At 38.9% G+C, this 15,813-nt stretch overlaps 2 protein-coding genes across 4 annotated transcripts in view; both read left to right on the top strand.

The window, feature by feature from the left end:
• LOC307126928 (uncharacterized protein) overlaps positions 1-15,813 on the top strand; it is a 597,805-nt gene that overhangs the window by 301,589 nt on the left and 280,403 nt on the right. The window lies entirely within an intron of this gene.
• The window catches only part of LOC307126927 (meprin A subunit beta-like), a 29,204-nt gene that overhangs the window by 7,687 nt on the left and 5,704 nt on the right, over positions 1-15,813 (top strand). The window contains exons 7-16 of one of the 3 annotated variants that reach the window (XM_079817803.1): positions 408-586; positions 716-934; positions 5,722-5,877; positions 5,957-6,181; positions 6,251-6,691; positions 6,831-7,001; positions 9,975-10,083; positions 14,244-14,457; positions 14,619-15,571; positions 15,660-15,734. In XM_079817803.1, coding sequence (XP_079673929.1) covers positions 408-586; positions 716-934; positions 5,722-5,877; positions 5,957-6,181; positions 6,251-6,691; positions 6,831-7,001; positions 9,975-10,083; positions 14,244-14,298 — 1,555 coding nt within the window. In that variant the 3' untranslated portion in view covers positions 14,299-14,457; positions 14,619-15,571; positions 15,660-15,734. Of the gene's footprint in view, positions 1-407; positions 587-715; positions 935-5,721; positions 5,878-5,956; positions 6,182-6,250; positions 6,692-6,830; positions 7,002-9,974; positions 10,084-14,221; positions 14,458-14,618; positions 15,572-15,659; positions 15,735-15,813 lie in introns of all 3 variants that reach the window. The other 2 variants (XM_079817805.1, XM_079817804.1) reach the window with 2 other exon arrangements.

Genomic DNA, 15,813 nt, shown 5'->3' with positions numbered 1-15,813 from the left:
GCTGCTAAAAACTCATCTTTTCAAAATTGCCTATATAGATTTTTATGAATATTATTCTATTGTGTTGTACTGTAATGGCTATTTAATAATTATTTTGTACTTCATTATTTTTGTATTTTATTTATTTTAATTGTTATTGTTTGTAGCACTTTGGGTATTAGAAAAGCGCATTATAAATAAAATGTATTATTATTATTAGACTGATCTGATGTAGCCTGTGCTGTGCTGAATGTGTAGAGGCAAATATCTGAGTTAATTATTTACCAGTCAAAAGTTTAAGATATAAGATATTTAAGCACATATTGTGTCTGGAAATGAAAAGCACAGTTTGTATTATTGTTGTTGTTATGAGATGTAGGCGATATAGTTTTATATGAATGTGCTGGTATCTCTGACTGGATTGGCAGGTGCTGGTCATCTATCGGACGCTCGTCTCCTGGAGGTCAGGCTCTTTCCATTGGAGATGACTGTGGAACAAAAGCCATTGTTGAGCACCAGTTTCTCCATGCACTGGGATTCTCCCACCAGCACACAAGATATGACAGAGATGATCATGTGACCATAAACTATGGAAACATCATGACAGGTTGCCACATCATTTTATTATCAATTAGCTTTACATACCGAGTGTCATTATTACTAAAGAGCGCTTAGAGAAAATAAGCCATTCCTTATGAACCATCACATTAATAACTGCTCTAGTCTTTATTTTCAGGCTATGAGAGTTATCTCAATAAATCCAGTGATAACGTGTCCGTCACCCAAGGCACCCCGTATGATTATTACTCTGTGATGCATTTTGATAAAAATGCCTTCAGCAACGGTCATGGACCCACGATCATTACCAAGAGTCCTGAGTTCCAGGAGGTGATCGGACAACTAATGGAAATGAGTGAATATGATGTGATTGAGCTCAACAAACTCTATAAATGCAGTGAGTATTTGATCACTTTCATTTGAGGCTTTAAAGGGGTGGTAAACCACGATTTCACTATTCTAACTTTAGCTAACGTGTAATGTTGCTGCTTGAGCATAAACAACATCTGCAAAGTTACAACGTTCAAAGTTTAAAGCAAAGGGAGATATTTGCTTTTAAAGAAATCAGTTTCTAAGAACTACAGCAAACGGCCAGTAGGCGACTACACACATTCCTCCAGAGTTGGTTACACTTTAACAGGCTCAATATTTACATAAACCCCTCCTCCGAGAATATTAAATAAGGGGGGGTGAGGCCATTTTGTATCGCGGCGCTGTTGTGGTATAGTAGGCTGGAGTGTTGTTGCCGCGATGCCGAGGAAACGCTGTTATTTTCATCCGGATTGCAGGTCTGGGGTACTTGCTCTGTTCAGCCTTCCTTGGGACGGGGGTGCGTTGCAGAGCGTTTAACATAAAACATGTTATATGCACGTGTGTTTGAGTCAGCGGGGAATCAGGCGCGCAGGGCTCCTGCAGCACATCTAACAGAGGAAAACATCCACCGTCTTCGCGATTTCAATGCCAGATTTGCACAACGTCAGCTGCGTGAAAAAAACACTGCCGGTGCGTGGATGCACGACGCGCGCGCTGCACATTTCACGGAGGACAACACAAACTTCCACAAACTTCGCGAGTTCAATACAGGATATGCACAACGGCTTGTCCTGAAAGCTGGATTTACAAACAGAAGCTGTTCACGGGCCACAACCTGTAAGTCTGATTTATATTTCATCGATGTGTTTTCCTGTAATAGGTTGTAGCAAGGAAGTAAACAGATGACAACACTGTTCTGCAAACCAGTCTGTTAAATGCTCATTCATACTTAACGTTATCCGACGAACACCTAACATTACAAACACTAACGTTAAAATCTCAACAGCGAACCTGACATTAGTGTAAATGATTCTTTGATTAGAGCTTTTATGTATTGTTAATCTACAGGCATGCTAAACATGGTTCTGTGTGTGATTTGGCTAACTTACTAGTTAAAGCCAGTGCTTAGTGTTTGCTTTGGGTTAGTTCTTGCGACAGATATTTGGCTATAATCGTTCTAAAAATACAAAAGTTAAAGTGCCATTCAGTAGCGATCATTATAGATCCGCAGTCTTTACTCTTGAGGACTGAACAGGTTCTGCTCGATCATCTTCACTCAAATGTTCTGGGTCTGATTCGGGCTCATATGGTTTTATTGACGCCGTTGTTTCTAACACTGACCAAAGCACAGCCTCCGATAAGGGGCGTGATGTTTCCGACATACGTGCACTAGACGTTTAGCGAATCACAACACACTGGGCCAGCTAACCAATCAGAGCCCACTGCGTATTTTTGAGGGACTGGCTTCATACAACCCGGAAAGCATCAGACCGTTTTACAAGGAGGGACAGAGCAGTGTAGAATAAAGGTCAAATATATGAAAAATAAGGCAATTTTTTCTAAAACGAAGCATGAACACATGTTACAGTGCACCCCACAAACACAGTCAAGCCTTCAAAAGAATGTGTTTTACCACCCCTTTAATGTCTTTTGTGGACTCTATGTAAGACTGAAATGAAGTTGCGGTTACAGCTGGTGGTTGTTGAATTATGGTGAGCGGGAGGGGACATGTTCGATTTGTGGGAACGTGATAATATGTCATGACCACGAGATCAAATGTTGAGGGAATTATATATATTTCTCATGGACACGAGTTCAATGCGTGATTATTAGGGGTGTGACGAGACCCTTATCTCACGAGAACAAGACGAGACAAGATTTTTACATAGTATTTTTAAGAAATCCTCGATTAAATACATGACTGGAAAAATTGTTTGCAGGCTTATTTGAAATGTTTTAACTGATGATGGCCACAGTCCAGTCCACTAACATGTAACGCACACTCGTAACACACGCTCAATGCAAGAGCTTCACTAACACGTAACACACACTCTTAACACACTCTCAATGCGAGAGCTTCACTAACACGTAACACACACTCATAACACACACTCAATGCGAGAGCTTCACTAACACGCAACACACACTCATAACACACTCAATACGAGAGCTTCACTAACACGTAACACACACTCATAACACACACTCAATGCGAGAGCTTCACTAACACGCAACACACACTCATAACACACTCAATACGAGAGCTTCACTAACACGTAACACACACTCGTAACACACGCTCAATGCGAGAGCTTCACTAACACGCAAAACACACACTCATAACACACGCTCAATGCGAGAGCTTCACTAACACGCAACACACACTCATAACACACACTCAATGCGAGAGCTTCACTAACACGTAACACACACTCATAACACATGCTCAATGCAAGAACTTCACTAACACGTAACACACACTCATAACACACACTCAATGTGAGAGCTTCACTAACACGTAACACACACTCATAACACATGCTCAATGCAAGAACTTCACTAACACGTAACACACACTCATAACACACACTCAATGCAAGAGCTTCACTAACACGCAACACACACTCATAACACACACTCAATGCGAGAGCTTCACTAACACGTAACACACACTCTTAACACACACTCAATGCAAGAGCTTCACTAACACGTAACACACACTCTTAACACACACTCAATGCGAGAGCTTCACTAACACGTAACACACACTCTTAACACACACTCAATGCGAGAGCTTCACTAACACGTAACACACACTCTTAACACACACTCAATGCAAGAGCTTCACTAACACGTAACACACACTCATAACACACACTCAATGCGAGAGCTTCACTAACACGCAACACACACTCATAACACACACTCAATGCAAGAGCTTCACTAACACGTAACACACACTCTTAACACACACTCAATGCAAGAGCTTCACTAACACGTAACACACACTCATAACACACACTCAATGCAAGAGCTTCACTAACACGTAACACACACTCTTAACACACACTCAATGCAAGAGCTTCACTAACACGTAACACACACTCATAACACACACTCAATGCAAGAGCTTCACTAACACGTAACACACACTCATAACACATGCTCAATGCGAGAGCTTCACTAACACGCAACACACACTCATAACACACACTCCATGTCTTCTCGTCACGTGATCAGTGGCAGTGCTGCGCACTAGGTAAACTCGAACAGCTTGTGTTGGATGAGCTGATGGAATTGAAGCGACCGTTATCCACCTGAAGTAAATAGTTTTTATTTCTATAAAAAGCAAAACTACAGTGGAGGCGTAATGTAAATGTAGCGTTGTCATATTCTATCCTAACTTCACCCTCACAGTCCCTCATGACCAGGTTAAGACAATATGACACGAGACAGCTTTTCACCTGGACGAGAAATCTCGTCACAGTGCAGTCTCGCGAGATCTCGTCACACCCTTAGAGATTAAATTAACATATTGCCATTATGTTGTGGTTTTGTTTAAATAAATGTTACTCTAGTGACTCCAACAGTTCACTGAACTGACACATGTTGTGCTGAGAGAACTGATGAGAACTCACGAGCAGCTGATACTGAGCATGCGTGAGTACTTCCGCACATACTGCGGTTCTCGAGTTAACAGTTCTCGAATCCGAACGAACCGTTTCTTTCGGACACGTTCGATACTGAGAACCGATGAGCTGAGATACTGAGCATGTGTGATATCACCGTCTGAACCGAACTGTTTCTCATGGACAACTGGTGCTGTGCTGATAACATGAGCACGGGTGAACCGAGATTGTCACGACCGGCTCAAAGCCGTGACAAATAAAATGGGGGACACAATCAGGCTAATAAGGTTGCAACAAAAGATTTATTAACGTAAATAAAAAAGATATATAAAAGAAGGAATCAACACAAACCAACACCATTCCTGTCAAACACCTGATAAATCAGGACATCAGACAGGACAGGAATGAATTAATAAAGAATCAAACTAAACAAACAAAGGCCAAAACCAGGAGCGAAGGGGTGATCTCCGAAGTGTCAACAAAGCCTAAGCTTTATAGAGGGAAGAACAGGTGGACATCGTTCACTTGATGAGTCTCCTAGCCACACCCACTGGCCGGCTGTAGCAGGAAGAACCGGAGACTCGTCACACAATGTAAGCTTATTTAATCTGTGCTGATCTTAATCTTGCACGACAGTGGCTGTATTGAGTGCTTTTGCAAAACGTAAATGTAAGAACTTATCCAAGATGATGATGTTGACGATTATTGTTATTATACTAAGTTAGGCAACATCACGCACAATATAATACATTTACATTTACATTTATGCATTTGGCAGACGCTTTTATCCAAAGCGACTTACATTGCATTCAAGGTACACATTTTTTACATTTTTGTTAATTCTTGCTTTCCCTGGGAATCGAACCCATGACCTTGGCGTTGCTAGCGCCATGCTCTACTGTTTGAGCTATAGGAAAGGCTATAATATAGATTAATATAATCATTTTTCACTCATAACCAAAACAAAATATTTTTATAGGCCTGTCCATTTCTGATAATTCCAGGTTGCTGCGGTCGTGCAGGTTTTTTAAGCATTGAACTCGTGACCATGAGAAACACATGATCTTGACGCCACAACTTTACATCACATGACCTCGACATAAGGATGACGTTCCCTCGACAAAATTATCTCATGGCCACAATTTATTATCACGTTCCCATGAGTTGATAGCAAGGGCCATTGTGATGAAGTGAAATGGTGATGAATTGCTGTAGTCTCAGTGTGTGTTTGTGTGCACTGCAGATTCGTCCGTCTCTTTCCTTGCCCACTGTAGTTTTGATGATGAATCTCTGTGTCAGATGAGCGTCTGTTCTGCTGCTGATTATGGCTGGCAGAGAGTGAACTCAGTGAAGGGCATCAGTGTGACTGACCACACGTACTTGGGCAGAGAGCAGAACGGTCAGATCTATTACAGTCAGTCAGTAGAAATGCTCCACTTCCATCCACAGCTGCTACACACCTGTCTTCATGCCCGCAGGCTCGTCTTTGTTCATGCACTTCAGCACTGAGGGCAGAAACCAGGGGGACGCAGCCAGATTGGAGAGCAAGACACTGACCCCTACAAGAGACTGCAAAGTCCAGTGCCTGCAGTTCTACTACTATCACAGCGGGAATGAGTCTGACCAGCTCAACATCTGGATCCGAGAGTACCAGAATGAAGCCGACAGCACAGGAACTCTCAGACTCATGGATCAGATCACAGGTCTGTCTCTTCTTCACACACTCATATAGGCCTGTGTCTCAGTGTGACTGACCGCTTCATTTCTTGCAGAAACCCCTGGGAATTACTGGAAGCTGCATCATGTGCCACTGAACGCCAATAAATCTTTCCAAGTTGTGTTTGAAGGCCGTAAAGGAGCAGGAAACTCCAGTGGAGGCTTCTCACTGGATGATATCAATGTTTCAGAGACCGAGTGTCCCTTCACATGGCAGATAAGGGACTTTAAGAAGAAACTGGACAGTGGGGTTACCTATTTCCAGAGTCCACTGTATTACTCCAGTGATGGTTATCGCTTTGTGGCTACATTAGGAGTGGATGGGAATGGACTTTCAATGGGTGTTGTTTTGATATCTGGAGCAAACGATGAGCAGCTGCAGTGGCCTTGTCCATGGAGACAAATAACCGTCCAGATCCTTGACCAGAATCCACACATACAGAAGCGCATGTCCTTTGAGCAAAGCATCACCACCGACCCTAACGTGACTCGATATGGTTAGATCTTTAATGCAATCTGATATTATTATTCTCATTATTCATGTGTTTATATGCAGCATTTCACTTAGATGAGAATCAAAGTTATTATCTGAAGCTTTCAGGGTTATTTTAAAAGCCATGTTTTTTTCTCTAACAGACGGCAAGTATTACTGGGGAAATCCTCGAAACATTGGACATCAATACAACATCGACGGCGAGGTTGTATTTGTGGGTGGATATGCCTCTTTTCAGCTCCTCACAAAAGAGGATCTCACTAGAAGAGAGTTTATCAAGGGCGGTGACATCATACTTCTCTTGACCATGCAAGGTAGGATTTGAGCTCAGAGAACAGGTTTATCTGCTGTATTAAGAGCAAACTGGGCCTTATTAGAATGATATGGAGCCGGATCAGCCTCAAAAATAATACATTTAAAATAAAAGCATAAATATCACACAAATGCATCTTACCTAAATAAATGTAAAATCTTTACACAAATGTGTCTATATCAAGTTCTTGAGTTAATGTCCATCACATATTTATGAATGATGTCACATTTATGGATCGATGAATCTGCATTTGCTTTGAATGTGTGTTATTTTTGAGACTTTCCTGACAGGTTAAGATTCATAAATATCTTTTTTGAGGATGTTCTGTTTAGCCAATCGCGGTGAGCTTTTAATCCTCCAATCAAAACGCTCCTTACTGGCCAGACTCAAGAAGCTCAACGCTTGTCCTGTGCATTGCTCCATGATTGGGTCCTTCATGTAAAGACATTTTAATGCAAACTCTTTTTCTAGCACCTGATTACAGTTTCTACTAAATCACATTATGATTTATATCGTTAGCACAAAATACAGCTAGCGGTTAGCCTGCTGTCTTATACACCAAAGCTGCACCTGTTTATTCAGATCAGTCTGTAATGTTATTAATAAGTGTTCAATGTCCAGATATTTTCATTTAATAACAACAATTATGTGATGTGGTTTGTTGTTGTTTATGTTATTAGTAGTAATATCAGGTTCACAGTGTGATGGACATTAAAGGGATAGTTCACCCAAAAACTAAAATTTGATGTTTTTCTGCTTACCCCTAAGGCATCCAAGATGTAGGTTTCTTCGTTTCTTCAGTAGAACACAAATGAAGATTTTTAACTCCAACCGTTGCTGTGTGTCACTCGTATAATGCTTGTCAATGGAGACGAATCCTTTTAGAGTAAAAAAACATGGACAGACAACTTCAAATTAAACCCCGTGGCTCGTGACGACACATTGATGTCTTAAGACACGAAACGATCGGTTTCTGAGAGAAACCCAACGGTATTTATGCAAATATATCACCTCATATCAGACGAACGCTTTAGCTCTCCAGACTGCCATCTAGGGCTGTACGATTAATCGAAACCGACATTCAGAACCTCTAACCGACGTATTTTTCCCATGTCGGTTATTTCGGTTTTCACGTGACTCCGCCCCGTCAGTCACATCAAGTGCAGTTTGCAGGCACACAGAGATGCAGGAGCGGTTATCTGTGCTTATAGATGCCCAGAATCACTATAGTAACTGCACTTTTTACACAGTTTATACAGGTCAGGTAATTGCCTTTCTTCATAAGCCCACCGCTGACACACACACACACAGACGGCGCGCGCAAGCGGCGATGCCAGATCGCTTTCACTTTCGTGCTCATAAAGTTTGTCAAGTACATGCGTTTAAAGGCTTGCCAGTTTCAACATTTAAAGCTATTGTGCACTATTCGAAAACAACAATACGGACAATGTATCCGTTCAGGGCTCAACTTTTTTCTGTGACACAGAGAGCCGAGCCGTGTCGCGTCTCTGATAACACGCGCGCCCTGAAGGCAGACCTCTATCACCTGCATCCTCACAAAGCTTGTCATTTGTATGTGGTTTAAGCCCTACCAGTTTGAACATTAAAGCGAGTTTCGGCCATCAGATGTGTATTATGTTGAACTAATGCCTGATATATTGTGACAAACGAACACTCAGACAGAAGCACATCACGCGAAGATCGCGCGCAGAAACGCAGTCTCAACGCTGTCCTGTGACTAAAGTAAAGTCACTAAAGTAGCTTAGAAACTCAACCGTTATAGTCATGCATTTTAATACCTTTGAAGTACAAACCACAGCTTCATAATGAATAGAGACGGTATGAGTAATTCACACACACAATCACTCTCTCATTAATGCATTCAGATGAATGTAATGTAGGCCTACTACTGTGCTAATGTATCTGTATCTGATGTACAACAAACAGAAATCTGCCCCATGGTCAATAACTGCTGAAAGTGAACCGTTTCCTTCAAGTATTTTAAAATAACAAAGAAATGCACTTTTTCATTAGAAAAAAAATCCACCTGTTCTATATATAAATATGTAGAACATATTTACAGTACAAACCTTATCAGTGAACTTACTCAAAAACCTTATGAGGGCAAAAAAAAGAAAAGGAAAAAAAAGCAAAATAATCGTTCATTAATCGTAATCGAGGTAAAATGTTCAATTAATCGATGTTTTTATTTTTGGGCAAATCGTTACAGCCCTAGTGAGTGAGGTCAAATAGCGGCCGTGTCATAGATATATACATAGATACCTCATTAGTGCCTGCGTGGATCGCTCGAATGAGGAATCTACGTAGACATATCTATGACCCGGCCGGAATTTTGACCTCATCTACGGGAAGTGATGGCAGTCTGGAGAGCTAAAGCGTTCGTCTGATATGAGGTTATATATTTGCATAAATACCGTTGGGTTTCTCTCAGAAACCGATCGTTTCGTGTCTTAAGACATCAATGTATCGTCACGAGCCGCAGGGTTTAATTTGAAGTTGTCTGTCCATGTTTTTTTTACTCTAATAGAATTAGTCTCCATTGACAAGCATTATATGAGTGACACACAGCAACGGTTGGAGTTAAAAATCTTCATTTGTGTTCTACTGAAGAAACGAAGACACCTACATCTTGGATGCCTTAGGGGCAAGCAGAAAAACATCAACTCGTTTTTGGGTGAACTATCCCTTTAATTCAAAAACTTGATTTATACATATTTGTGTAAAGATTTTAGATCCGGCTCCATAAATGTTGATTGGGCAGGAATGATATTCTCATCTTTATGAATGATGATTGGGCAGGAATTATATTCTCATCTTTATGAATGATGATTGGGCAGGAATGATATTCTCATCTTTATGAATGATAATTGGGCAGGAATGATATTCTCATCTTTATGAATGATGATTGGACAGGAATGATATTCTCATCTTTATGAATGTTGTACTGATCCAGATATCTCAGGGCTGCTCCAGAACGACGCTCTACCCTGCCCTAAAGCAACAGTGAAGAACTTCTCCATTTCTCCTGATGCAAGTGTCCGGCAGGGACCATGTGCTGCGAGGTGAATGTCCTTTAACCTCTGGTGTACATGTGACTAATGCACACTATATTTAAGAACTAATGTAGGAGAGAACATGTGATACTGTGTGGATCAGTGGCGTGCACAGACCTCCTCAGGGGCAGGGGCAGAAGGACCAAAAAGGGCACTAAAAAATAATAAGAATCAAATTCATTTTTTACATAATTTAAATGCATTTATTTATGACATAAATCACCTGTATTTAAAGCAGTACGTGTCTGTCTGTTGTGTTTTTAAATATTTAAGAAAAAAAATTTTTTGTCACCCACTGGCTTTCAATATATGGTTAAAAACATTCTTAATAATATTCCATATTTCCTTGAGATTCTATGAAAAGACATTGATACAAATACAATGCATAACACATCAAACAAAAACAGGGAAATGATGATAATATTACTAAATATATATATATATATATATATATATATATATATATATATATATATATATATATATATATATATATATATATATATATATATATATATATAATTATTTACTTTTATTTTTCTAATCAAAACTGAGACTCAAGCAGGTAATTATGAGGAATTCATGTTCAGTTTTGTTGATGTTGTAAACCTGTATTATAAGTATGATAGTATTTGCTACAAGAAATAGGTAACATTTTACAATAAGATTTCATTAGTTAACTACATTTGTTAACATGAACTAATAATAAACTGCCCTTCTACAGCATTTATTAATCTTAGTTGATATTAATTTCAGCATTTACTTATACATTATTAAAATCAAAAGTTGTATATGTTATATTAGTTAATGCACTGTGTCAAGTATGAACAAACAATGAACAGCTGTATTTTTATTAACTAACATTGACAAAGATTAAAATATTAATATACAATAACAAATGTATTGCTCATGGTTAGTTCATGTTGGTTAATACATTATGAGACCTTCATGCAAGTGTTACCATGATATCAAATATATAAATTCCATACAATTTAGAGTTTGACATGGACTTTTTCATTTCATTTCACTAGATTTATTTCCCCGAGCTAATAACACGAGCATGTGCTATGGTCTTTGATAAAAACAAATTGAATGACATTGTCAGACTCAGAATGCTGCTGCTGAACTCAAGACTCGAGCTATGCTTTTATTATAATTAAGCATAACTTGCACGCTCCCGCAAACTTTACAGTAGCGTGGTGGTAGGATAAATATACATTTTCTGTATTAGCTTACCTGCTGATCGTGTAGTTTGAAAACTCGCGCGGCTAATCGCTGTGCTGTGCGCAGGCTGCGTGTATAGAGCTGAAAAGGTAACTCCGCCTACCGATCCACCTCCGCCAACAAAAAATACTTTTTGTAATATTGTTAGTGGTAAAATGGTATATAAGCGTATTGTTATTTATTAAAATATTTATAGTAATAGTAATAAATATTATGTACTATTACCAGGGAGGGGCACATTACATTTTGAGACAAAAGGGGCAGGGGCTTGAGCTTACTTTATCAATGCAAAGCAATTTCCTTTTAATATGATTAGTAATTAATTGAATTACATATTTTACCTCAATAACTAAATACAATTACATTCATTTTGTAATTTAATAACAATTTCATTCCACGTAACTACACTGTAAAAAACATTACACACTATCTACTTTAAAAAAAAAATGGTAACAATATTACACATAATATTTAAGTAGATTTATGTTGTTGTTGTTTTTTGTGGAATCTACCCTAATAAATTAAGTAAAGTTTCCTAAATTATTTAGTCTATAGCACATGATGAATTTAATATTATTAGTGGAATGTGCTTTTTTAATTTAAGTTGACTTTTAAAAAAAGGGTATAAGTTAGATTAAATGGAAATGACCTGTTTATATTTGACTGAGTTGTTATACAATTAATAGACTGTTTACTGCTAGCACAAGTAGAAACAAACTTGTTATTGCCCTAGCATTAGCAAAGTTACTGTTCATTGAACAAACCAAAATGCTTCATAATAATAATAATACTTGCAGTTATTCACATCACAACCATCAGCTCTGCTCTTCTGCACAATGGTAACGGTCAAAACTTCAACATCACAGAAACTCTTTCAAATGTCAAAAATAACTGAACATTAAACTCAGATGTTTCCCTTCACTCAAAAACACATTAAATAACACTTAATTTCAATATTAATTATCCATTTCCTGCCATATGCAAAGCATGCTAGGAACTAACAATGGTGTCTCTAAATAAAACCGCATAATTTAGCTAATTCTCTTAAAATAAATAGGTAACCTTATTTTCCTTAATTTTATCAGCTTAACCGGTTCTTCGATTGAAGCCTCAAAATTGCTTACATTTCCTTAAAAAAAATAGGATTTTGGTTTTATTAGTAAAATGTTCTAAATATTTTCTATACAACACTGAACCACAATTTTATTAAGAAAACATACAAACTATTTTTAACTATCCCCTTAATTTTTTTAGTGAAAATTACAAGACCCATGAATCATTTTTACAGTGTAGTCACTCCTCAACCCTGCATACATTTTGTTCTAAAATATAGATAATGATCAAACTCCTGAAATAAATTGCTCCCTCAATGTTGTTTAGTTAGTTTTGTTCCAATGTTATATTCATTTCAAAGTGATCAAATAACACAAACTCGTAGTAAATGCAGTTTTCATTTATTCAAATGCAAAACTCGCTGAGCAACACTGTTGCATCTAATTCTCAATCGCTCCTCTAATGTTTTATCATCGAGTCTGCACCGTTCTGGTCTGAAGATCTTTCCTGGAACACTAAATATTCTCTCAACAGGTGCAGAAGAAGCTGCTATGGCAAGATGGACATGTATATGAATTTCTTTTAATTTTTATTGAATTTCAATTCTGCTTCCTTTAATTCAAATTTGAATTATAATTCTGGAACCTGTTTTTGACATCAATTCAAATTTAATTCAAGAATTGAATTGGAATTCAGGAGTCATTCTCAATTAAATTCTGAATTGTGCACAAGCCTGCTGCATATCATTTTACACTATTGGTAATAACTTTATAACACAACAATAAATAACACACAAAACTATCTCTCTTTAATAATGCTAATACCCCGTAGAGCCATATGATTTTCGAGATGTGGCAAACACGGATGGAATCACAGAATCCAGTCAAAAATGTCTAAAAATCTATAAAGGTAACGTTGCAGTTGTAATGGAGGCCAGCTAGTAGTTGCGGTGCGAGTAAACCTCACTCCTCTGATCTCAAGAGACGCTCTAGCGACTGACGTTAGATGTTGCAGTCTTTAGCCTCCTTGTTAGAGCGTCTGACTCTCATACCGACAGACCCGGGTTTGAGTCCCGCTTGGGGCGGTGCAAACAGGAGGGGTTCCACAGTCACTAAATGAACATTTCACCATTTAATTTGATAAAACTATTGACAACTGTCGTATCATATAAGGAATTTTAAGGTTTTCATGACAACCCGTCAAAATTAAAGTTCAGTATAACATGAAAAAGCAAATATGTCACTATTGTATATTAGAGTGCAAGTTACTTTGATTAATAAATAAATAAATAAATAATACCATTTGTTAAAACACACAAACTCAAAGGTCTTCATTCCAAGCAGACAAAATTAAAGCCCTGTCTACCCTGAGATTTGTTACATCCAGAGAACTGGACTGAGAGCAGGCTGAGGCATGGATCTACGTGCAAGGTTTTAATAAAGAAACAAATCACAAACACAAGGAACAAAAGGCAAATGACAACAGGGACCATAACATTCAACAACTGACAGAGAGCAAATTAAACACAAGGGCTATAAATACACAGGGGCAAACAAGCTTAACATCAGTAACGAGGAAACAAGATACACCTGGGGAGACTAATCAACATGAAAAACTACAAAGAACTACAAAATAAAGCACAGGAAACACTTAAACGTAAAAGTCCAAGGACAGACACAGAGCATATGTGACAAGATTATTACAGAAATTGCACAGTAAAGCATAATAATTATTATTATTATTATTATTATTATGAATTAAATTAATAAAAGTTTAATTTCTAAAGTGCTAGGTTTATGAACTGATTTGATTAAATGAGTTTGTATTTGTCTTACAGTGTTTTATAAATGTTTATTTTTTTGTCTAACAGTGTATATATATATCAAAATTAGATTATGCTGTCAAACACTGGACAGAAGGCGTTCAGAGAGAAACTGGTGCATCTGAATCCTTGCGGATTGCAAAATCAGACTACAAATCATCAGTCCTTGTCCTCCTGGATCCATCTGCTGCCTTTGACACAGTGAATCATCAGATCCTTCTGTCCACCCTCTCATCACTGGGCATCAGGGACTCCGCTTCACTGGTTTGAGTCCTATCTCACAGGTAGGTCTTTCAAGGTTGTCTGGAGAGGGCAGGTATCCAAAGCACATCAACTGACCACTGGGGTTCCTCAGGGCTCAGTGCTTGGACCTCTCCTCTTCTCCATTTACACTACATTCACTACTATGCTGATGACACACAGCTCTACCTTTCATTTCAACCAGATGATCCCACAGTAGCTGCACGAATCTCCAACTGTCCAGCAGACATCTTGGCATGGATGAAAAAACATCACCTGCAGCTCAACCTGGCAAAGACTGAGCTTCTCGTCTTTCCTGCCAATCCAGCTCTACAACACGACTTCACCATTCAGCTATAGTACATCATCAATTACCCCATCAAAATCAGTCAGAAATCTTGGAGTAACCTTTGATGACCAGCTGTTCTTCAAAGACCACATTTCAAAGACAGCACGGTCATGCAGGTTTGCGCTGCACAACATCAGGAAGATCAGACCATTCCTAACACAGCATGCAACACAGCTTCTTGTCCAAGCCCTGGTCATTTCTAGGCTTGACTACTGCAATGCGCTTCTGGCTGGACTTCCATCGTGTGCGATCAAAATGCTTAAAATGATCCAGAATGCAGCGTCACGTCTTGTCTTCAACGAGCCCAAAAGGACCCATGTGGGACAGACCCTCTCTTCATCTCTCTGCACTGGCTACCCCTCACTGCTCTCATCAAGTTCAAGGCGTTGACGCTTGCCTACAGATCCATCACAGGCTCAGCACCCGCATTATTCAACTCGGCCCTACGAGTGAGTCTACATCCCCACCAGAAGCCTTCACTCGGCACAGGAGCAACGGCTCGTGGTACCATCACGGAGAGACATGAAATCCCTCTCAAGAACATTTTCATTCACTATTTCTTGCTGGTGAAATGATCTCCCCACCTCCATCCGGAATGCAGAATCCCTGACAACACTGAAAAGACAGCTGAAAACTCACCTCTTCCGTGAGCACTTAACCTCATCTTAAAAAAACAAAAAATTGTCCTTGATTCGCTCCCTAATTATATTATGCGACTCTAAGCAATGTCCATAACTTAGTATTTCAAGCACAATCACTTTGTGATTTTTCGCCTCTTCATGACGGATCGCTTCATGTATTTCTCAGTTGTAAGTCGCTTTGGATAGAAGCGTCTGCTAAATGAATAAATGTAAATCTGATGATAAAAACCTGACAGTATTTTTGTGTGTTTCTTAGAGCTCTTCCCACACCTCCGCCGAACTCAACAACTGCAGCAACTAGCACTGCAGCTACACCAAGACCCAATGAGGGGTAAGACTACAACATTATTTTAAAGGGATAGTTCACCCAAAAAGGAAAATTAGCCCATGATTTACTCACCCTCAAGTCA

The sequence above is a fragment of the Gobio gobio genome (genome assembly GCF_949357685.1).
Source record: "Gobio gobio genome assembly, chromosome: 5".
Classification (NCBI taxonomy): domain Eukaryota; kingdom Metazoa; phylum Chordata; class Actinopteri; order Cypriniformes; family Gobionidae; genus Gobio; species Gobio gobio.
The sequence above is the reverse complement of the archived record's forward strand: the minus strand, read 5'-3'. Positions and strand labels throughout refer to the sequence as shown.